At 40.3% G+C, this 24,656-nt stretch overlaps 1 protein-coding gene across 2 annotated transcripts in view; it reads left to right on the top strand.

The window, feature by feature from the left end:
* Window positions 1-364: 364 nt before the first annotated feature.
* The window catches only part of ABCD3 (ATP binding cassette subfamily D member 3), an 80,067-nt gene continuing 55,775 nt past the window's right edge, over window positions 365-24,656 (top strand). The window contains exon 1 of one of the 2 annotated variants that reach the window (XM_072754570.1): window positions 365-610. In XM_072754570.1, the coding sequence (XP_072610671.1) occupies window positions 501-610 (110 nt within the window). In that variant the 5' untranslated portion in view covers window positions 365-500. The remainder of the gene's footprint in view (window positions 611-24,656) is intronic. The other variant, XR_012000765.1, reaches the window with a different exon arrangement.

Here is a 24,656-nt window from a genome sequence, read left to right as displayed (position 1 = left end):
TGCGGGCTCCGGGATGGGGCCATTCACTGCCCTGTCCCCGCGCTCCTTTAAGAGGGTGGTAACGGCCCTACCCGGGTGGGAGGGGGCCTCGGGGGGGCGGAGCGGCAGGCCCCCCCGGGCCCCCGGGGCAGGTAGGCCGGCTCTTCCAGTTCTTGTGAAAGCCCGGCTCCGGGCGCACGCGCAGGTGAGAGTAGGGGTGAGGCGGGGGCAGCCGCGAGCCCCGGAGACGGAAGACCCGCCGCCGCCCGGCCCTGCGGGGGTCCGCGCGTGCGCAGACGGCCTCCGCGGCGCCCGCGCGCGCTCCCGCCCGGCGGCGGTCGGTGGGGGGCTGCGGCGCGCGGACGACGCGGCGGCGGCGCGCGCCGGGGGGCGGGGCTGCGCGGCCGGCCCCGCCCACCCGCCGCGCGCGCCTGTCCTCCCAGTCTCCCCCGCGCTTCCTGCGCTGAGGGCAGTCGTAGCCGCCGCGGCCCCGTTCCCGGCTCGCTCGCTCGGGCGCTTCTATGGCGGCCTTCAGCAAGTACTTGACGGCGCGAAACTCCACGCTGGCCGGGGCCGCGCTCCTGCTGCTCTGCCTGCTGCACCGGAGGCGCCGCGCCCTCGGCCTGCACGGGTAAGAGGGCCCTTGGCCGCGCTCCCCTCCCGGGCCCGCGCGGGCGCGGCCGGCGCGCTCTGCCTCCTCGCCTGGCGCCGGGCGGACGGCTCCCCGTGCCCGGCGGGGTCAGGCGCTCGGGGCGCGGGCGGCGGCTGCTGCCAGGCTCAGAGGTCGGGGCGTGCGCGTTTCCCCGCGGCGCCGAGCTCCGCCGCGTCCCCTGCACCCCGCGCTCTGCCCCCGCCGAGGTCTCTTTCGGCCGCTCCCGCGGGGAGCCTGTGCCTCTTGCCCCCAGGCCTCGTTCCCTCCCGGCGCCCCCGAAGCCGTCTCCCTCTGACCCTGCGGGCCTGACCTCTTGCCCCAGCGCCCGCTCGCAGATCTGCGCCTCTGCCCCGAGGCTGTCGCCGCCGCCCGCGCCCCACCACAGCCCACCTCCTCTGTCAACTTTCTGGGGATGTTCTAGTTTTGTCATCTCACCCCCCCCCCCCGCCCCCGCTCCCCGAGAGACCGTCGGTTTGCCCTGTGGACGTGTTTGTGTGACTCGAGGCTGAGGACTGGACTCGCCAGGCTGGAGTCCGGGTGGCCTCAGTCGCTCGCATGGGCTTTGGCAGGATCCCCGAGTACTCGCTGTCGAAAGGCGAGAGGATGGTACTTGTGAGCCCTCCTGGGTGCATCCGGGAGGATTGCTGTGCGAAGCGACGTTCCCTGCTCGGCGGTCTTTGAACTCTCTGGTATCTCACGCGGAAAGGCTGATTGGCTCCCTCCCCTGGCCTGTTCAGGTGGAGGGTGAGACTGTGATTGACCTGAGGATCGAGATCCTTTTTGATTGTACTCCACTTCTTCCTCCTCGAGAGAATCTTTAAAATTTTTTTAAAAAATTATTATTTATTTACTCATGAGAGACACAAAGAGAGAGGCAGAGACACAGGCAGAGGGGGAAGCAGGCTCCATGCAGGGAGCCCGACGTGGGACTCGATCCCGGGACCCCGGGGTCACGCCCTGGGCTGAAAGCGGCGCTAAACTGCTGAGCCACCCAGGCTGCTGGAGAGAATCTTTTTATTATTATTATTATTATTATTATTATTATTATATTTTATTGGAGTTCGATTTGGCAACATATAGCGTAACCCCAGTGCTCATCCCGCCAAGTGCCCCCCTCAGTGCCCGTCACCCGGTCACCTCAACCCTCCCCCCCCCCCCCCCCCCCGCCCAACCTCGAGAGAATCTTAATGTTTAGCCTTAACGTTTAGCTTTTACTAACCTCCTGTCTTCCTTATCTTACTAAGATCTGAAGCAGGAGCCTTTCTTTTCCTTTTTAAATTTAGTTATTAACCAAGTTGAAAATGATTTGCATCTTTGTCCAGACAGTACAGTACCAGTTCACTACTGTTTCTATTCAGGTAGCTTTTAAAATGATTTCTTCTGGAAAATACACCCCCCCCCCCCCCATTATGTACTTTCTGAGCTCCCAGGTGCAAACGGAAGTTATTTGTTATCTGGGAATATGTCGGAAAATGTTAAATGTTATAAAATAACTTTGAATGATCTTTTATTAGAGAAATGTTTTAGTGCGTAGAACAGGTGTTTTAATATGAGGTAGGGGACTTGAGGACAGCTCTAACAGCCGAGGCTTACTTTGTTTTATCAGAGTATTACATGTGTAATATGTGTGTAATGTAGACAAGTACACATAAATGTAGAGCTTGAAGAATTTTTACAGATAGAACTTACTCGTGTAATCAGATCTGCACTCCGATAAGAACATTATCAGCATCCCAGAAACTCTCTTCATGTCCCTTCCAGTCACAGTTTGGATAGCTAGTGATTTATAAGAGTGTAGGTAATTCTAAGAAAAGTTTTAAATATCATCTCCTGAGAAATAGCAAAACAGTGTAATAGAAACTGTCTTACTAAATTTTAGGTCTTTTTTCCACTTGTATTTTATTGTAAAATGCTTTAGAAATTTTTTTGAGACACTTAGGACTTTTTGAGGGTTTCAGTTATGCAACAGTTAATTTCTCTGAACAAAAGTTTGTTAACCTTGTGCCGATATTGGCATGAATGAGAAAAATCTTTATTTTCCACATTAAATATCTTGTGGGAGGAGAATGCAAATTAAGAGCAGATAAGCATGAAGTTTGAATTACCTAGGTAAAATAATTGAATTATCTTAAAACCATCCAGAATAGTGTTGAGTCTATTTTTGTAGGTGTTGTATTTCCAGAAACTTTTGGGTATCTTTCAGATGCTGTCTTTGGCAGCACAGTTTGAAGATTAGAAGATTAGAAAATTCTAACTTTATATTTTACTGGATTTTTGGGTATTGGTTCTAACAGGGCTAATTAATTTTCCTGTCGGTGCTTAATTAAGGAATCTGTGGCTGCTTAGCCTTTTTTCATCTATGCTATTAACAATAGGTTTGTCTTAGAAGATATGTCTTAGAAGATATTCCTTAGGATGAAGAAGGTAATGGAGCTAGTAAAACCACTTTAAAAGTTAAATGTCACATTATACCAGACATTAGGAGAATAAGTCATTACAATTTATGAGTTACTTTTTTTTTGTTAATGCAGTTTTTTCAAAAGAAGCAGAATAATGAACCACCTAGGCACTTTACTGAGGAAGTACCATCAATTTTCTGCCATTCATCTTTCATCTATAGCCCCTTGCTCCCACCCCTTATTTTTACAGATTTTTAGGTAAATTTATATATATTAAACAAAAATCTTGATTACACATTTTTTAAGTAAATGCAGTACAACAGTGTAACACACCCCTATCATAAATGAGAACATTTTCATTTTCCTGGAAAAGGAAGTGTGTTCATTCCCCACTACTGTATACTAACTTTTTTCACCTTGATTTTCCTTAATCATACATTTTATTTGTTATTTATGGGGAATAGTGGAATCTGTACTCATGGATAAAGGAGATCATGTATTCAGTTCAAAGGAAGTACCTATTTCAAAATGTTGTATTACCGCCCTGGTGCTATGGGATGGAGGGGTATATGTGTATGTGTGTATGTATGTTTTACATGTACATTCAAAAAATATGTGGCATCTTTTCATAGGGATCTTGTTTTCTTGTTAGGGAAGAGAAGTTTAAATGCAAATTAGTTAAAATTGTAAGGTGGTGACAGAATGCAGTGTACAGACAGACATGCCTTAGAAGTTCTGAGATTAATGTGTTGGGGAAGAGTTGGGGAAGGCTTTATGAAAAGGCCTAGAAAAGGGGTAGGAGTGGATAACTGCAGATAAGTTGAATATTAATATCAGCTTTTATCAGATTTTTGTTGCATTTTGTGGTAAGAGGAAGCTTTTTTTTTTTTAATTAATTTTTATTGGTGTTCAATTTACCAACATACAGAAAAACACCCAGTGCTCATCCCGTCAAGTGTCCACCTCAGTGCCCGTCACCCATTCCCCTCCAACACCCGCCCTCCTCCCCTTCCACCACCCCTAGTTCGTTTCCCCGAGTTAGGAGTCTTTATGTTCTGTCTCCCTTCCTGATATTTCCCAACATTTCTTTTCCCTTCCTTTATATTCCCTTTCACTGTTATTTATATTCCCCAAATGAATGAGAACATACACTGTTTGTCCTTCTCCGATTGACTTATTTCACTCAGCATAATACCCTCCAGTTCCATCCACGTTGAAGCAAATGGTGGGTATTTGTCGTTTCTAATTGCTGAGTAATATTCCATTGTATACATAAACCACATCTTCTTTATCCATTCATCTTTCGATGGACACCGAGGCTCCTTCCACAGTTTCGCTATTGTGGCCATTGCTGATAGAAACATCGGGGTGCAGGTGTCCCGACGTTTCATTGCATCTGAATCTTTGGGGTAAATCCCCAAGAGGAAGCTTTTTGATATCCTTTCAATCCATCTTCCACTGCCACCAGAGCACTCCGTAAGAAGCAGAAATGTGAACTTGTTATTCCTTCATAAAAGTCTTTTGATTATTCTAAGATACAAAATTCTTAGCACTAGAAAATCATGTTCCTGATCTGGTCCTTTACTACTACTTCTCATACTCATCCAGCCATATGGAGTAAGTCTCTGAGTATGACACGCTTTGCTCAGCCTTTGCAGTCTTGATTGTAATCACTGTCATCCCTACCACTTCTCCCCACCTTTTGGTGTTTATTTTCTTTCAAAATTCAGTCCAGAGGTGCTTGGGTGGCTCAGTGGTTGAGGGTCTGCCTTTGGCTCAGGTGGTGATCCCAGATCACTTTTGCATCAGGCTCCCGGTAGGGAGCCTGTTTGTCCCTCTGCCTGTGTCTCGGCTTCTCCCTCTGTGTCTCTCATGAATAAATAAAATCTTAAAAACAACAACAACAAACAAACCCTCAATCCAGTTAATACTTTCTCTTAGGTGTTTCTATCTTTTCCTGATTTCCAAACTCTTGTCCTTTGCGCTTATGATACTGTAAGCATTTCTCTCCTCTACCAGTTAGCACTCTGTATTGTGCTAGTTTATTTTCTTGGCTTCTGTTTACATCAGAGTGAGTTTCTTGGGGCATGTACTGCCTGTGGCATGTTTAATTTCCTAATTTGCAGGGTAGATACTAAGTATTGTATGGAGTGGACAAATTATGTAGAAGTTAGCCTGTGGCATGTTTAATTTCCTATGTTGCAGGGTAGATACTAAGTATTGTATGGAGTGGACAAATTATGTAGAAGTTAAAAACTTTTTTTTAAGTTGAAGAACTTTTAAGGGTAATTGACACACAGTTGGGAGATGTAGGAACAGTACAAACATGAGTAGAGGCATTAGGTAATAGTGAGAGATGTATATCTGAGAATATGTAACATGGGCAAGGTAGTAGGAAATCATGGGCCAATTTTAGAGGGCAGGCAAAATCTGCACTGCCATAGTATTTTATGATCTTAAACCAAACACAAAAAAACAAAAACAGAACAAAGCAGTTTCTTTCCCTTCTCATGAATGCTTGTCAAGTTCAGATTTCTCACCCTGGATTTCAGAGCCTTCCCTCACCTGATCTCACCATGCCTGGCTAATCTTATATGCCATTGCCTGCCAATGAGTACACTGTTCCAGATAGACCAGTTTTGTACAGTTCTCTGAACAGGCCACATTCATTCCAGGCTTTGGAGCTTTATTCATATTAACTAAACTTGGAATCTCTCTTCCTATATGTTCTATTCTTTAGCTCTTACCCTTTAAGGAGTAGGTTTGAGAGTCATTCTTCAATGAAGTATCATTTAGCAACTCAGGATGATCTACGTAATGATCCTTTTTAGCTTTCTGAAGCATAAATTTAGGTACTTTTGTTGTTGTTGTTGTCCGATCAAACCATTTTATTAGGGGGTTGGGCAGAAGATCAACAGGCTGAGGGGACATTGAGATTTGACATTGTCAGCCTGACTGGGTTCTCCCCAGCTTCACAGTTGTCAAAACCTTAGGTACCTTTCTTGTTTTATCTATTGATTGCTTGACTGGGTGTAATCTAGTTGTCAGCTATCAGGTGTAGCCAAGTCCCCCAGCTGATGGAGTGATCATTTACTTTATTCTTTTCAAAGGCCACTCTGTAGATAGTGGGAACACACAGTTCTCTCCCCCAGATATTTCTGAGGAGTTTCAAGGAGCTTGTGTTTTTCTTAGTTACACCTTATTTAACATTTTTGCCTCTGCTCTGTTTTATTTATTTTAAAATTTTCTATATATATATATTTTTTAAGTAAAATTTTTAAAAAAAATTTTATTTGTAAGTAATCTCTACATCTAGTGTGTGTGGGGCTTGAACTCACAACCTCTACATCAGCCTCTGCCATCTGAGCCACGCAGGGGCCGCTGGTATACATATATATATATATATATATATATATATATATATATATATATATTTTTTAATTGAAGTATTGTTGACATACAGTGTTACATTAGTTGCAGGTGTACAACAGAGTGATTCTATGTTATGCTCATTCCAAATGTAGTTACCATCTGCCACCATACAAATGTTATTATAGTACCATTGACTATATTCCTTATGCTGTCTGTACCTTTTATCCCTGTGACTTATTCATTCCATAACTGGAAGCCTGTGCTTTCCACTCCCCTTCATCCATTTTGCCCATTCCCTACCCCCCACCCTTCTGGCTACCATCAGTTCTCTGTATGTATCAGTCTGTTTCTGCTTTTTGTTTATTTGTTGGCTTTTTTTTTTGGATTCCACAGATAAATGAAATCATATGGTATTTGTCTTTCTCTGATTTATTTCACTTAGCATTCTGTTGTTTGGGTCTGTTCATGTTATCTCAAGTGGCAAGATCTCCACTTTTATGGCTGAGTGATACTCCATTGTATATGTATAGACACCACATCTTTATTCATTTATCTATCAGTGGATGCTTGGATTGTGTCTATATCTTGGCTATTGTAAATAATGCTGTAATAAACATAGGGGTGCATATATCTTTTTGAATTAGTGGTTTTTGGGGGGGAGGTAAACAATAGTGAAATTACTGGATCATATGGTATTTCTATCTTTAATTTTTTGAGGAACCTCTATATTGTTTTCCACAGTGGCTGCTCCAATTTACATTCCTACCAACAGTGCATGAGGATTCCCTTTTCTCTACATCCTTGCCAATGCTTGTTACTTCTTGTCTTTTTGATACTAGCCATTCTGACAGGTGTAAGATGATATCTCACTGTGGTTTTTATTTGCATTTCCATGATAATTAGTGATGTTCATCTTTTCATATGTTGGCTGACTGTACATCTTCTTTGGAAAAATGTCTATTCAGGTACTCTGCCCATTTTTAATTGGAATATTTGTGGGGTTTCTTGGTGTTGTTATATAAGTTTTTTGTATATCTTGACTATTGGCCTTTTATTAGGCATATCATTTGCAAATACCTTCTCCCATTCAGTAGGTTGCCTTTTTGTTCTCTTGATAGTTTCCTTCACTATGCAAAAGCTTTTGCTCTATTTTAGATCCTACTTCTATCTTGCCTTTTTATTATCTGCCTTGATTCCTATAAAGCATCAGCCACAAAGCACATAATTGTAGAGTTTCATTGAAAATTTGGGATTGATGGCAGGGATTATACTTAGCATAGTGAACAGCTTAAAATGGAGACACTCTTATTTATAAGTTCCTTTGACATTTCCACTGTTGGCAGTTTGTTGACTATTTTTCCCTGAACCTCAGCCCCATGGCCTGTTGCTAGATCTTTTATGTACCTCTTGAATTGTTCTCATATGTCTAGCTTTTACTCCTTGCCTCCCTGCACCCCCCCCCGCCCAACTTCTTTTTTTTTTTTAATTTTTAAATTTTTATTTTATTTATGATAGTCACACACAGCGAGAGAGAGAGAGAGAGAGAGAGAGAGAGAGAGAGAGAGAGAGACATAGGCAGAGGGAGAAGTAGGCTCCATGCACCGGGAGCCCGACGTGGGATTCGATCCCAGGTCTCCAGGATCGTGCCCTGGGCCAAAGGCAGGCTAGCACCACCCAGGGCCCCCCCCCCCCCCCCCCCCCCCCCCCCCGCCCAACTTCTTTACAGCTTTCCACATACTTGAAATTCATCTTTCCTTCCTGAGATCTCCTTTCAGCTTAAGCTCTAGGAGGGTCTGGCTTCCCTTTGCTCAGTTTCACAGGCCTGCTAAATGTTTTGCAAAGTGTAAGTATGAGTCAGGTGAGGGGCAAGAGCTGTATGAGACCCTTGGGATGGACCATGAGTGGATGTTATAGGCCCCATTTGGATCCTCAGAATAAAAAGAGATTGCTTAAGCAAAAGGCCTCAAAGAATTTGCCAGGAAAAGCATCTGTGTACTGACAACAACTGATGCAGGTCAGGTCCAGAAGCAGTGTTCTTGGAACCGTGTAGCTAGCTGTCTGTGGTCTGCTGGGCAGGGACTGGGTACAGACTGTTTAATTAATTATACTTCTATGTTTTTAGAACAATACCATCATTGGCCAGAGATTCTTTTTCAAGGCATTTTGCACTTCTTTCCCCACATATCCACACTGCTAACTCCCTCCCCTTTTTCCATCTTTTTTCGGATTTCTTCTCAGGGAGACCTTCCATTGTCACTCAGTTTAATTTTATTTTATTATTTTAAATATTTTATTTATTTATTTATTTATTTATTCATGAGAGACACAGAGAGAAAGAGAGAGAGAGAAAGAGAGAGAGGCAGAGACACAGGCAGAGGGAGAAGCAGGCTCCATGCAGGGAGCCTGACGTGGGACTCGATCCCAGATCTCCAGGATCATGCCCTGGGCTGAAGGTGGTGCTAAACCACTGAGCCATCCGGGCTGCCCTGTCATTCAGTTTTATTTTTATTTATTTTTATTTTTATTTTTATTTTTTTGTCATTCAGTTTTATTTTTTTTTATATATATATTTTTAAAATTTTTATTTATTTATTATAGTCCCAGAGAGACAGAGAGAGAGGCAGAGACATAGGCAGAGGGAGAAACAGGCTCCATGCACCCGGAGCCTGATGTGGGATTCGATCCCGGGTCTCCAGGATCGCGCCCTGGGCCAAAGGCAAGCGCCAAACCACTGCGCCACCCAGGGATCCCTGTCATTCAGTTTTAAAAAGCATTCTATACACACACACTGACCACTTCCCTAGCTTTTCCTTAATCACTATCAAATGCAGTATTTATTTTACATGTTTATCTTGTTTATTGTATATCTCTGCTGCTAGGATGTAAGTTCTATGAGGGCAGGAATTTTTGTCTATTTTGTTCATTGTTATAGCCCCAGTGGCTAGAAAGTGTGGCTGGCACATAGTTGGCTCTCAAAGAAAGTTTGTTGACTGACTGACTCTGAGATGCTCATTTCTTAGGGCTGTAGTTACTGTTATTTTAAACAACAAATTTTTCTTGCTGCAAATGTCAGTATCTCTTTAAGAATATTATAAGCTGTTTAAGAGCTGGCTCCCTTTTATATGTATGGTTAAACAAGTCTTAGAAATTTATAAAAATGGTATTGTTTTGTGACCTTTTCACAGTTAACAGTACAGTGGGGAAAAAAAAAAAACAGTACAGTGGAAACATTAAAGACAATTAAAAAATTAAGTTATCCATAATGTCATCACTATAACATACATATTATTTTACTTTTGCTACCTCTTATTTCTCATTGATATGCATGCATGTACATAATTATAATGTACATGTTTTGCTATTTTCACTTAATGCATAGACACTTTCCATGTATTTTTACATGATCTTCATAACTATACTTTTAAAGAAATACATAAATACTCCTTTGTATGACTATATCGTAATTTATTTTGGGCATCTAGATTGCTTCTCTAATTTTTCTACATAAATATTTTTTAGTAGAAAATAAGTATTTTCTAAGTGTGGTCCGACTGGCACAGAGTGGAGTGACGTATTACTTGCTTTGTAGATCCTAGCTTTTGTTAAAGTAGGTGAGGTTACATTTAATATTTTTGTGACAGTCAATACTCTTCACTCATAATAAGCTTACGCAATTGTTTTCCCTTCATGTGCCCTTCTCAACTTGTGTTTGATATATATATGTGTGTGTGTGTGTGTGTGTATATATATATATTAATTAAACCTGGGTGCAGATATTTACACTTACCTTTTGGATGTATTACTTCCTCTACATTTTTTTTTGATTCTGCAAATTGAATTAGTATTCCTTTTCTGTATTTTCACAGTAAATTTAAGTTGTTGGACAGCCAAGTATAGAACAGTGTATTTATACTTCTGGAACCTTTCTATTATTTGGGTGTTGTATTGGTTCTTATCTTCAACTTAACACGTTTTCACACTTTTCTTTCTGGTAATGACCTGATGCTCTGACTGTACGCCTAGGCATCAAATCCATATTGGGCCAGCAAAAGTCTTCCTTTGAGATGTTTCTGCTGGAGCTGATGGGGAAGGGTCTTTCTTTTCTGGTCATGGAACACTGAAGATGAAACTCTAGAGCTGTATGTGGTATCGATTTCATTTGTATGGAAAAGGTGGAGAACTCCTGATTTGGTTCATTGTCAAATGCTTTTTGTAGTATAATAAACTAAGTTTACAGAATTTTTATGATCCCTTCAGAGAAGAGAATGAATTTGGTCCAGCATGACTTTTTGGTGAAGTTGTGCTTATTTCTAGAATTAACTACTTCTTCTAAGTACTGATGCCATATTGTCCATTTGGATAAATTTTAATTTTTTTCCCAGGATCAACATCAGTCTCATCCATGACCTGATGAATATCATCACCTTCTAATCTATTACAATAAAATACAAACTGTAATTAAGAAAAATAGGCTCTTTACAGTTTTCGTTATACTTCTATATGCCAAATAAAATTTTATAAAAATGGGTATTTTATTTCTCTGTTATTTCCATACAGTGATTTGTATGGAATGTCAGAGTAGTTTAAGAATGGCATTTTTAGTTATTTCTACAAAAAATAATTCATCAGACTCTTGCTTAAGGACATGGCTCTCATCATGATATTCTTTTTATCAAGAAATCACTTTTGTTTTAGGTATCTCTGTCAATGATACAGCTTTCTATAAACGTAAGGGTAAAGTACTTTGGGTAGCTGATGGTTATGCTCTTCAGTGGGAACTATTGTACATACTAAGAGGGCTTGAAACCTTGAGTGTGCTTAAAAAGGTTTTTTTTTAAACATGCTTTTGTAATCCTTTTGCCAAATTAGCGGTCCTGAATGAATGCAATTAAATTAATAAAGTACAAAATTGAAAATAAAGCTTATCAAAGCATATTTGGCTAATTTGGTATCTTTTGTTACCTGGGGAGGCTTCACATTTGAGCCTGACTTTAAGACTTGTAGTGTTTCACTAAGAGGTAGGAGGTATTTTAGGTGGGGAAAACAACATGAGTATAGGCATAGAGTTAATGGATTTAGGTTTTGAGAAGGGATTCCAAAGACATGAAGCTGGAAGTCTTAACTAATTATTTATTGAGCACTTAACATATTTTAAGCATTGTTCTAAGTATTTATTCCTCACAAATAGTCTTTTGGGATAGTTATTTTATTGTCTTCATTTTACCAGTGAGGAATCAGAAAGGTAGTAATGGTACCTGGTTATGAGAGTTTTTTTTTTTTTTTTTTTTAATTAATTTTTATTGGTGTTCAATTTACCAACATACAGAAAAACACCCAGTGCTCATCCCGTCAAGTGTCCACCTCAGTGCCCGTCACCCATTCCCCTCCAACACCCGCCCTCCTCCCCCCTTCCACCACCCCTAGTTCGTTTCCCCGAGTTAGGAGTCTTTATGTTCTGTCTCCCTTCCTGATATTTCCCAACATTTCTTCTCCCTTCCTTTATATTCCCTTTCACTATTATTTATATTCCCCAAATGAATGAGAACATACACTGCTTGTCCTTCTCCGATTGACTTATTTCACTCAGCATAATACCCTCCAGTTCCATCCACGTTGAAGCAAATGGTGGGTATTTGTCGTTTCTAATCGCTGAGTAATATTCCATTGTATACATAAACCACATCTTCTTTATCCATTCATCTTTCGATGGACACCGAGGCTCCTTCCACAGTTTGGCTATTGTGGCCATTGCTGATAGAAACATTGGGGTGCAGGTGTCCTGACGTTTCGTTGCATCTGAATCTTTGGGGTAAATCCCCAACAGTGCAATTGCTGGGTCGTAGGGCAGGTCTATTTTTAACTCTTTGAGGAACCTCCACACAGTTTTCCAGAGTGGCTGCACCAGTTCACATTCCCACCAACAGTGTAAGAGGGTTCCCTTTTCTCCGCATCCTCTCCAACATTTGTTGTTTCCTGCCTTGTTAATTTTCCCCATTCTCACTGGTGTGAGGTGGTATCTCATTGTGGTTTTGATTTGTATTTCCCTGATGGCAAGTGATGCAGAGCATTTTCTCATGTGCATGTTGGCCATGTCCATGTCTTCCTCTGTGAGATTTCTCTTCATGTCTTTTGCCCATTTCATGATTGGATTGTTTGTTTCTTTGGTGTTGAGTTTAATAAGTTCTTTATAGACTTTGGAAACTAGCCCTTTATCTGATATGTCGTTTGCAAATATCCTCTCCCATTCTGTAGGTTGTCTTTTAGTTTTTTTGACTGTATCCTTTGCTGTGCAAAAGCTTCTTATCTTGATGAAGTCCCAATAGTTCATTTTTGCTTTTGTTTCTTTTGCCTTTGTGGATGTATCTTGCAAGAAGTTACTGTGGCCGAGTTCAAAAAGGGTGTTGCCTGTGTTCTCCTCTAGGATTTTGATGGACTCTTGTCTCACATTTAGATCTCTCATCCATTTTGAGTTTATCTTTGTGTATGGTGAAAGAGAGTGGTCCAGTTTCATTCTTCTGCATGTGGATGTCCAATTTTCCCAACACCATTTATTGAAGAGACTGTCTTTCTTCCAATGGATAGTCTTTCCTCCTTTATCGAATATTAGATGACCATACATTTCAGGGTCCACTTCTGGGTTCTCTATTCTGTTCCATTGATCTATGTGTCTATTTTTGTGCCAGTACCACACTGTCTTGATGACCACAGCTTTGTAGTACAACCTGAAATCTGGCATTGTGATGCCCCCAGCTATGGTTTTCTTTTTTAAAATTCCCCTGGCTATTCGGGGTCTTTTCTGATTCCACACAAATCTTAAAATAATTTGTTCTAACTCTCTGAAGAAAGTCCATGGTATTTTGATAGGGATTGCATTAAACGTGTAAATTGCCCTGGGTAACATTGACATTTTCACAATATTAATTCTGCCAATCCATGAGCATGGAATATTTTTCCATCTCTTTGTGTCTTCCTCAGTTTCTTTCAGAAGTGTTCTATAGTTTTTAGGGTATAGATCCTTCACCTCCTTGGTAAGGTTTATTCCTAGGTATCTTATGCTTTTGGGTGCAATTGTAAATGGGATTGACTCCTTAATTTCTCTTTCTTCAGTCTCATTGTTAGTGTATAGAAATGCCATTGATTTCTGGGCATTGATTTTGTATCCTGCCACGCTACCAAATTGCTGTATGAGTTCTAGCAATCTTGGGGTGGAGGCTTTTGGGTTTTCTATGTAGAGTATCATGTCATCGGCGAAGAGGGAGAGTTTGACTTCTTCTTTGCCAATTTGAATGCCTTTAATGTCTTTTTGTTGTCTGATTGCTGAGGCGAGGACTTCCAGAACTATGTTGAACAGCAGTGGTGAGAGTGGACATCCCTGTCTTGTTCCTGATCTTAGGGGAAAGGCTCCCAGTGCTTCCCCATTGAGAATGATATTTGCTGTGGGCTTTTCGTAAATGGCTTTTAAGATGTCAAGGAAAGTTCCCTCTATCCCAACACTCTGAAGTGATTTGATCAGGAATGGATGCTGTATTTTGTCAAATGCTTTCTCTGCATCCAATGAGAGGATCATATGGTTCTTGGTTTTTCTCTTGCTGATATGATGAATCACATTGATGGTTTTACGAGTGTTGAACCAGCCTTGTGTCCCAGGGATAAATCCTACTTGGTCATGGTGAATAATTTTCTTAATGTGTTGTTGGATCCTATTGGCTAGTATCTTGTTGAGAATTTTTGCATCCATGTTCATCAGGGATATTGGTCTGTAATTCTCCTTTTTGGTGGGGTCTTTGTCTGGTTTCGGAATTAAGGTGATGCTGGCCTCATAGAACGAATTTGGCAGTACTCCATCTCTTTCTATCTTTCCAAACAGCTTTAGTAGAATAGGTATGATTTCTTCTTTAAACGTTTGATAGAATTCCCCTGGGAAGCCATCTGGCCCTGGAGTCTTGTGTCTCGGGAGGTTTTTGATGACTGCTTCAATTTCCTCCCTGGTTATTGGCCTGTTCAGGTTTTCTATTTCTTCCTGCTCCAGTTTTGGTAGTTTGTGGCTTTCCAGGAATGCATCCATTTCTTCTAGATTTCCTAATTTATTGGCATACAGCTGTTCATAATATGTTTTTAGAATCGTTTGTATTTCCTTGGTGTTGGTAGTGATCTCTCCTTTCTCATTCATGATTTTATTAATTTGAGTCTTCTCTCTCTTCTTTTTAATAAGGTTCGCTAATGGTTTATCTATCTTATTAATTCTTTCAAAGAACCAACTCCTGGTTCTGTTGATCTGTTCCACAGTTCTTTTGGTCTCGATATCATTGAGTTCTGCTCGAATTTTAATTAACTGTCTTCTTCTGCTGGGGGTGGGGTCCATTTGTTGCTTTTTCTCTAGTTCCTTTATGTGTAAGGTGAGCTTTTGAATTTGAGTTCTTTCCAGTTTTTGAATGGATGCTTGTATTGCGATGTATTTCCCCCTCAGGACTGCTTTTGCTGCGTCCCAAAGATTTTGAACGGTTGTATCTTCATTCTCATTAGTTTCCATGAATCTTCTCAATTCTTCCTTAATTTCCTGGTTGACCTTTTCATCTTTTAGCAGGATGGTCCTTAACCTCCATGTGTTTGTGGTCCTTCCAAACTTCTTGTTGTGATTAAGTTCTAATTTCAAGGCATTATGGTCTGAGAATATACAGGGGACTATCCCGATCTTTTGGTATCGGTTCAGACCCGATTTGTGACCCAGTATGTGGTCTATTCTGGAGAAAGTTCCATGTGCACTTGAGAAGAATGTGTATTCAGTTGAGTTTGGATGTAAAGTTCTGTAGATATCTGTGAAATCCATCTGGTCCAGTGTATCATTTAAAGCTCTTGTTTCTTTGGATATGTTGTGCTTAGAAGACCTATCTAGTATAGAAAGAGCTAGATTGAAATCACCAAGTATAAGTGTATTATTATCAAAGTATTTCTTCAGTTTGGTTATTAATTGGTTTAAATATTTGGCAGCTCCCACATTTGGGGCATATATATTGAGAATTGTTAAGTCTTCTTGTTGGATAGAACCTTTGAGTATGAGATAGTGTCCCTCTTCATCTCTCACTATAGTCTTCAGGGTAAATTTTAATTTATCTGATATAAGGATGGCTACCCCTGCTTTCTTTTGAGGACCATTTGAATGGTAAATGGTTCTCCAACCTTTTATTTTCAGGTTGTAGGTGTCCTTCTGTCTAAAATGAGTCTCTTGTAGACAGCAAATAGATGGGTCCTGCTTTTTAATCCAGTCTGAAACCCTGCGCCTTTTGATGGGGTCATTAAGCCCATTCACGTTCAGAGTTACTATTGATAGATATGAGTTTAGTATCATCATATCTATTCAGTCCTTGTTTTTGTGGATTGTTCCACTGAACTTCTTCTTAAAGGGGAGTTTTAAGAGTCCCCCTTAAAATTTCTTGCAGAGCTGGTTTGGAGGTCACATATTCTTTCAGTTCCTGCCTGTCTTGGAAGCTCTTTATCTCTCCTTCCATTTTGAATGAAAGCCTTGCTGGATAGAGTATTCTTGGTTGCATGTTCTTCTCATTTAGGACCCTGAATATATCCTGCCAGCCCTTTCTGGCCTGCCAGGTCTCTGTGGAGAGGTCTGCTGTTACCCTAATATTCCTCCCCATAAAAGTCAGGGACTTTTTTTCTCTTGCTGCTTTAAGGATCTTCTCCTTATCTTTGGAATTTGCAAGCTTCACTATTAAATGTCGAGGTGTTGATCGGGTTTTGTTGATTTTAGGGGGGGATCTCTCTATTTCCTGGATCTGAATGCCTCTTTCCCTTCCCAGATTCGGAAAGTTTTCAGCTAGGATTTGTTCAAATACATATTCTGGCCCTCTGGCCCTTTCGGCGCCCTCGGGAACCCCAATTAAACGTAGGTTTTTCTTCCTCAGGCTGTCATTTATTTCCCTTAATCTATCCTCATGGTCTTTTAATTGCCTGTCTCTTTTTTCCTCAGTTTCCCTCTTTGCCATCAGCTTGTCTTCTATGTCACTCACTCGTTCTTCCACCTCGTCAAGCCTCGTCGTTAGGACTTCTAGCTTGGATTGTATCTCATTTAATTGATTTTTAATTTCTGCCTGATTGGATCTCAATTCTGCAGTCCTGAAGTCTCTTGAGTCCTTTATGGTTTTTTCTAGAGCCACCAGTAGCTGTATAATAGTGCTTCTGAATTGGCTTTCTGACATTGAATTGTAATCCATATTTTGTAACTCTGTGGGAGAGAGGGCTGTTTCTGATTCTTTTTTTTGAGGTGAGGTTTTCCTTCTAGTCATTTTGCTCATTGCAGAGTGGCCAAAAACAAGTTGTATTGGGAAAAGGAGAAAAAGAGAGAGAAGGAAAGAAAAGAGAAAAAGAAAAAAGAGAAAGAAGAAAAAAAAGGGGGGAAAAAGAGAAGAAAAAGAAAGAAAGGAGAAAAAAGAAAAAAAAAGGGGGGGGTGGGGGACGCAATCAGAAATCAAGAAGAAAGAGAGAAAAGAAAAAAAAAAAGCACAAAACAAAAAAAACAAAACAAAACAAAACAAAAAAAAACACGGGGGAGTATCTTCCGATTCTGTGTTCTTTAAGTCCCTTGACTTCCCTTGGAACTGGTCCGTCTCGCTGGTCTTCTGGGGGAGGGGCCTGCTGTGCTGATTCTCAGGTGTTAGCACTTGGGGGAGCTGCTCTGCCCCTGCCTGGTGCAGGGCTCAGTGGGGGTTGTTCACCCCGTGAGGCCCCGGGAGGAAGCCACAGTGGTGGGGGCAGCTCTGGGACCCTGAAGTCAGCCCCCGCAGGAGCTCCGGGGCTCTCCGTCTACAGGGCCTGGAGGCTCCCAGGCGGGGCCGCTGATCTGCTCAGTTCCAGGCAGGAGCGTCCTCGCTGTCCTGGGCCCTCCCGGCCTCTGCCTGTCCCGGGGGGAGGCCGGATCCTGGGCTGTGTCCCGGCGCCCTGTGCCCCGGGGCCTGCGCTGTTGGATTCGCGCTCCCGGCGGTGCAACCTCCTCCGCGGAGCCGCCGCCCGAGCCCCTCCGAGCTGTTCCCGGAGTCGCGCCGCCCCCTCCGGGCTGAGCTTCTTCCTCCGCCCGAGCCCCTCCGAGCTGCTCCGGGTCCCGCCGAGCGCTGCAGCCCTTAGGGAGCTCGGCGCACTCTCCGGGGCGCAGTTCCTCTGTTACTGTCCCAGGGAGCCCGAGGGCATCCCCGCCTTTCTGGGGATCCTGCTCCAATTCCCCAGGAGGCCTTTCCCCCGGGAAGGTCGGTGCAGCTCCTGCTCCTCCGGGACGGGGCTCTCCTGTCCTGGGGACACTCGCCCCCGCCTCAGCCCGGCTCCTCGCGGGGCCCCTCCCCCTTGGAGGCCTTTTGTGTCTTTATTTCTTTTTCCCCGTCTTCCTACCTTGATAGAAGCGCGGACTCTTCTCACTGTAGCGTTCCAGCTTGTCTCTCTTTAAATCTCAGGCTGAATTTGTAGATTTTCAGGATGATTTGAATGTTTTCTAGGTAATTTGTTGAGGACAAGTGACTTGGAGACCCTACTCTGCCGCCATCTTGCCCCTCCTCCTCTGGTTATGAGAGTTTTTAAGTTTGAATTAGCTACGTGGAAGGTAAAAGAATAAAGCATTTTTACCAAATCCTTCAGATCAACTTAGATTCAAAAGAACAGTTACCAATCATTCAGGGGTTACAAAAGTCTTATGTTAAGTGCAAAGTTAATTGTTAAAATTTTATGGGAATATGTTGATATTAAATTGTTAGAGTCATAGTGAAAGAGTCTAGGATTTTTAATATTTCTTTATTATATATTATGCCACAAATGAAGAAAACTGCATAAAAACATATATAACCTAATGACTTTTTAAGTTTTTAAAATAAACCCTTTAAAACTACTATGCATGTCAAGAAAGAAATATTTGCTGGCCACCCCACAAGCCTTCCACGTGCCCCTTTCCAGTCAGAGCCCATTCCTCTCCTTTGCTGTAATTGCTAACCTGACTTCTATAGTAATTGCATCTATACATCTGTTTCTCATTTTCTTGCCCAAATGTGCATTCCTGAGCACTAAAATTTAGGTATGTGTTTTCTTGTTTGTTTCTCTTAATCTGCATGTCCTGCTGCTATTTGTCTTCACTTTACAGTTTGTTGAAGCAATCAAGTATTTTGACCCAGACAGATTTTGCCATCTGGGTTTGGCTGATTGCATACTTTTTCTTCATTCTCTGTATTTCCTGTAAATTAGGAGTTGGATCTAAAAGCTTGATCAAAGTTTAGATTTTATTTTGGGTAAGAACACTTCCTAGGTGTTGATGTTGTATACTCTCCATGAAGATGTATGTAGTATCTGGTTGCTTCTTTTTTTATGATTTTTAGCAGTCACTGTTGCTTGAGACATAGATCAGTGAGTTTTTATTAGGGCTTACAAAATGGTGATATTTGAATTCTCTTATTCATCATTTATAAGGTGGAAGGCTTTCAATAAAAATAAACTTCTTCATCTACTATTTGGTTATTACCCAGTGGTACAGTTCAATTAGGAAAGGATAGATAATTGCTTTTTACTTTACCAATTTTAAAATAATCCATTAGTTCCCTCTTATTCTCTGAAGATAACCAATGAGTTATTCTTAAGTATCATTATGAACCTGTTGATTTACTACAAGTAAATAACTATTTAATGCTCTCTATTTTATAGAGGCTTGGAGGAACCCTATTTTATGAATGCAATGGATCTTAAAATATAAGGGGATCCTGGGGGGCTCAGCAGTTTAGCGTCTGCCTTTGGCCCAGGTTGTGATCCTGGAGTCCTGGGATCGAGTCCCGCATCGGGCTTCCTGCATGGAGCTTGCTTCTCCAACTCTGCCTCTGCCTCTCTCTCTATGTGTCTCTCATGAATGGATAAATAAAATTAAAAAATATATATATAATGTGCTTTGGTTACCAACTCTTCCAGCTACTCTCTATATAACTCTTAGGATCAGCATGTTGAGATCTTGATGAGTATTGCTTCTAATCTATAGATTAACGTATGATTGCCTTTTTTTCTTTTTTTTTTTTTTGGATCAATCTTGCTATACGTCTGTAAAAATGTATGAATTTTTAAAAAAATCCACCTTTCAATTTTGGTTTACTTCTATATAGTGTGTTATTTCCTTTTTTTTTTTTTTTTTTTTTTTTTTGCTTTCCTCTATCCTTTTCTTCTTTATGCTTTCCTCAATTAATTCTATTTTTCCAGTGTTCTGAGAGCGATATAAATTTCCAGCCTTTCTGTTCTAAAGTATGCATTTGAGGTTATAAATTTCTCTAAGCACTGCTTTAGTTGCAGCACACAGGTTTTTTTTTTTTTTTCTTTTTCAGGTTTTTTGATATATAAACCATTACCATTTTGTAAACATATCATTTGATGTGTGTATCATACGTTTCAAATTATTTTTATTTCATTGACCTATGACTTCACAGTTTCTCTTTGTATATATCAGTTATCTATTGTTGCATAACCACCCCAAAACTTAATAACTTAAAATAATTGTTTTTCCCCTCAATTCTGTGCGTGGCTGGGCAGTTCCTCTGCTGGTTTTGTTTTGGGTTTGCCTGAGGCTGCATTCAACTAGAGGATTGACTACATGTGGGAAGGTTCAAGACAGCTTCATTCATATGTGGCTGATGGTGCTAGCTGTTGGTTGGGCTGCTTTGGTTCTCATCTGAGTGACTTTTTATCATCTAGTAGGCTATAATCAGTTTCCTCATATGGTAGTCTCAGCATTCCAAGAGGCAAAAGTAAAAGCAAAAAGGTTTCTGCCACATTCTATTGGTTAGAGCAAGTCGGAAGCTTGGCCCAGATTCAAGGATGGGAAAATAGATTCCTCCTTTTTAGGAGGAACACAAAGAATTTGTCTTATATTTAATTTACCACAATTTCCAAACATTTGGGAATTTTTCTTTTTTTTTTTTTTTTTTAAGATTTTATTTATTCGTGAGAGACACACAGAGAGAGGCAGAGACACAGGCAGAGGGAGAAGCAGGCTTCCTGTGGGGAGCCTGATGCACGACTGGATCCTAGGACCCGGGGATCATGATCTGAGCCAAAGGCAGACACTCAACCATTGAACCACCCAGTTGCCCCTCTTTTTGTTGTTGATTAATAGCATAATTGCTTTGTAGTTATTCTTTTTTCATTATTTTATTTTTAATCCTTCTAGTAGTTTGGAAGTTATTATTATTTTTTTACTCTACTTTAACTAATTACCCTAGAAATTTTAACATGTTAAGAATTTGAAGCCTAAACATTAATTAGTAATACTTCATCCTCCTCCTAAGCAGTAAGATGACTTTAGAGTGGTAGCTCCACTTACTTTCCTCCTGATTTATATGCATTTGTTGTGGTGAGAGTTTTTATTTAAGTACTAAAAGACATTTAGTGCATTATTGTTTTATGTAATATTCAGAGTTAAATATATAGTTACTACTTTCGTTGCTCTTCATTTGTTTTTGCAACCCACATCTTCCTACTGAAATCACCGTCCTTGCCACCACCAATATGACCTTTGTACAAATCTACTAATTATGAACTTTTTCCATTTTGTCAGATAATGTCTTTATTTGTCTTCATTCATGAAAGTGTTTTTTTTCCCCTGCACATTTAATTCTTGATTGGTAGTGATTTTCTTTCTGTCCATTGAATGTTTGATTCTACCATGTTCTGGTTTCCAATACTACTATTGAGAAGTCAGCTGTTTATAACTGTTACCCCTTTGAAAGTAATGGGTCTTTTTTTCCTCCTCTACCTGTTTTTAAGGATTTATCTTTATCTTTGATTTTCTGGTGCTCACTATGATTTGGTGATGCATAGATATTTTAATCTATCCTGCTTTTAGGATTCACTGGGCCTTTTTGACTTTGTGGATTGCCTTGTTTTCTTTTATTCTTTTTTTTATTCTTTTTTTTTATTCTTTCTGGACACCAGTTGAAATACTTTTTTTTTTTTTTTTTAATTTTTATTTATTTATGATAGGCACACAGTGAGAGAGAGAGAGGCAGAGACATAGGCAGAGGGAGAAGCAGGCTCCATGCACCGGGAGCCTGACAATACCATTTTATGGATCTACCACAATCTACCACAATCCCGGGTCTCCGGGATCGCGCCCTGGGCCAAAGGCAGGCGCCAAACCGCTGCGCCACCCAGGGATCCCTGAAATACTTTTATTGTAAGCACTTTTTACTTTTTTTTTTCTTTTTAAAAAAGCACTTCACAGATTTGTGTTTCATGGGGGGGGGCGTGTTGATCTTCTCTGTATCATTCCAATTTTATAGTACATTGCTGCTGAAGTGAGCACTGTGTCTCTTCTTTGTTATTCATCTTTTTGCTTACTTTTTGTTACACTCTGGTTAGCAAATTCTCATTTAGCTCCTAAATTGTTAATTGTATCTGCCTCTGTGAAATCTACTAAAATTATTAAGTATTAAATTTCACTTATTGTATGTTTAATTCTTTAAAATTCTATTTGGCTCTGGAGTGCCTGGTTAGCTCAGTTGGTTAAGCATGAACTCTTGATTTCGGCTCGGGTCATGATCTCAGGGTTCTGAGAGAGAGCTCTGTGCTGGGCATGGAGCCTGCTTAAGATTGTCTCTCCCTCTGCCCCCTCCCCTCCAATTCTGTTGGGTTCTCTTATGTCTATCTTGCTCTCCTTTTTTTTTTTTTTTTTTAAATAATTTCCTTGTTTTGGTAGATAACTTTATTTTGTGTATTTATATCTTTAAATATGGTCTGCATTTTCTTATAGGATATGTTTGGAAATTTAAACATCTGAAATCTTCTTGGGTTTCTTTCTGTCTTAATTTCTCCTGGTTCCTGTTTATGGAGTCTGGTTTGCTCTGTGCTTGGTTATTTTTGATTACGGTCTAGACATTTTATTTAAAATTCTAGGAATAATTTTGAGGCTTATAGTAAACATACTTTCCTTTTAAGAGGAAAGTTTGCTTCTTACAGTGCCTGGGAGCAATATTCAGGGAACAACTTAAACCAAATTCCTTAAGAGCACATTCTCAAATTTTTAGTACAGCGTTTTAATAGACAGATGGAAGACTCACATTTCAGATTTCATGTTTTTGTTTCCCAAAGGAGTTCTATCCTTGTATGTCCATGTCAGTGTCTTGTTAATGCCTTTCAAATCAGCATCTCCACTCTTGTACTTCAAATCTCAACTTTTAAAAACCTCAACTTTTAAAATTCCATATAGTTATCACTGGGACTTGAAATTGAACATGTTTACTATGAGTCTAATTATTATTTCCCTGAATGCTTTTACTGTTGTTATTCTTTTGTAGTTAACAGAATCCCTGTCCTCTAGCAGCTCAGGCTGTAAATTGTGAAACTTGAGGAAAGTGGTCTTTGCCTTTCATGGCATCAGTTTGGAGCTGATCGTTTCTTATATCTCCTCCATCTTTACACAGTTCTTAAACTCTGTGCTCTTCTCCACTCATTTCCATGTTCAGTTGAACCTTGAACAATGTAGGGATTAGGGGTGAACCCCTGCACAGTTGACAATCTTTGTATAACTTTGGCCTGTCCCCAAATTTAACTACTAATATCCTACTATTAACTGACCAGAAGACTTACTGATAACATAAACATTGATTAACACTTAACAGTGTGTTATGTCTTATGTACTATATTCTTACAATAATTCTTATAATAACTCTTACAATAATGTACACTAGAGAAAAGAAATTATTACTCAGAGAATCGTAAGGAGGGGAAAATATATTTACAGTTCTGTTCTGTAAAAAATCTATAAGTAAACCTGCACAATTCAAACCTGTGTTAAGGGTCAGCTATAGTTCCCAGCTCTGATCTACTCCCTCACCGTGTCATTTCTGACAGTTTTCCTGTCTTTCCATTCCCAGAGTTGCTGCCTATGCTCAGTTCTTCGCCTCTGGGCCCTTTTTAACCTCAGTTGAGTGTGCCATGCACACACACACACGATATTTGATATGGCTATGGAAGTGAATTGAAAGCAGTTAGAGATGAAAAGGAAACTATGTAGAAAGGAGGTGGAAAAATTATAGTAGTTTATGTGAGAAATTTTGATGGCCCAATTTGAAGTCTTGTCAATAGAGATGAGGAGAAGAACATAGAGAGTGATTGGGTATGAAGAGTATGAGAGAAAGGGAGAATACCTGAGAATAATCCCAAGTTTTGATTCAGGTGGTGGTGTGGGTGAAGGTACGTTCACTGGGTTAGGGCCCAGGTTCAGTATGAGAAGGTGAAGAAGAGATTTGGGGTAGGAAAATAAGTTCAGATGTATTCATGGACTATTATTTAATTTTTAGAATTTTGTTTTGGAATATACTAATAAATTGATTATCCTATCAACATTAATGAAGCAGTGTTTTAAAACCAATTCACTGTTTTCAAAAGAATAATAATGATTTAAAAAAAATCTTGGACATCAACTGGATTGAATAATTCTTTCTATTCTTCTACTCCCACTAGTGATTAGTTGTAGCAATGTTATTTCACCTGTCACTTTAAATGTTGACTCCATTTTTTTTTTAGTTGACTCCATTTTTATTAGCCTTAAAACTTTTGCCTGTTTTTTAAACGATATGTGTATAGGAGAGGTATAAAAAAATATATGCTTAATTTTCTGCTTATACATAATTTGTATAATTTACAAAATTTAAGGTAGTAGTAGGATCTGTAAGAAGAGTTTTTTTTTTTCCCCCCTTTAGAAGAGGTTCGTACATTACCACAAGTCTAGGAAACACTGGCTGAGTTCACCTAGAATGAACTGAGAAAAACATTAGGGTCAAAAATACTGTTCTGGTTAGCTAAATTCTGATTAAAGTTTTCAGAATTGTGTTCTTTTTTTACTTTGAAAGCTCTTACCTAAAAACTTCTTTCAATTTTTGACAATTTCTTTTTCCTAGTCTTATAGTTGTCTCCTTCCATTTTTAGAGAAAGTTCCTGTCTATTTTATGTTTTGTTGGGAATACTAAGGAACAGTTAACTCCATTTTCCTCTCCCTCACCTCTGCAAAAATAAAGGACTAACAAAACACATTCTGTTACGTTCTTAGGAAAAAGTCATTTCTAGGTTTCAGTTAGGTTTTTTTTTTAAATTTTCTTACTTTATTGAAACTTTATTGATACACAGTAAACTGTTGATACTTAAAGTACACACCTTGATGAGTTTTGATATATAACATCTGTGAAACAGTACTACAATCAAGGTAAGGAACATTTTATCTCCCCAAAGTTCCCTTGTGG

The sequence above is a fragment of the Vulpes vulpes genome, chromosome 3 (genome assembly GCF_048418805.1).
Source record: "Vulpes vulpes isolate BD-2025 chromosome 3, VulVul3, whole genome shotgun sequence".
NCBI classification, from domain to species: Eukaryota; Metazoa; Chordata; class Mammalia; order Carnivora; family Canidae; genus Vulpes; species Vulpes vulpes.
Note: the sequence above shows the minus strand (reverse complement) of the source record. Positions and strands in the feature narration are given on the sequence as shown.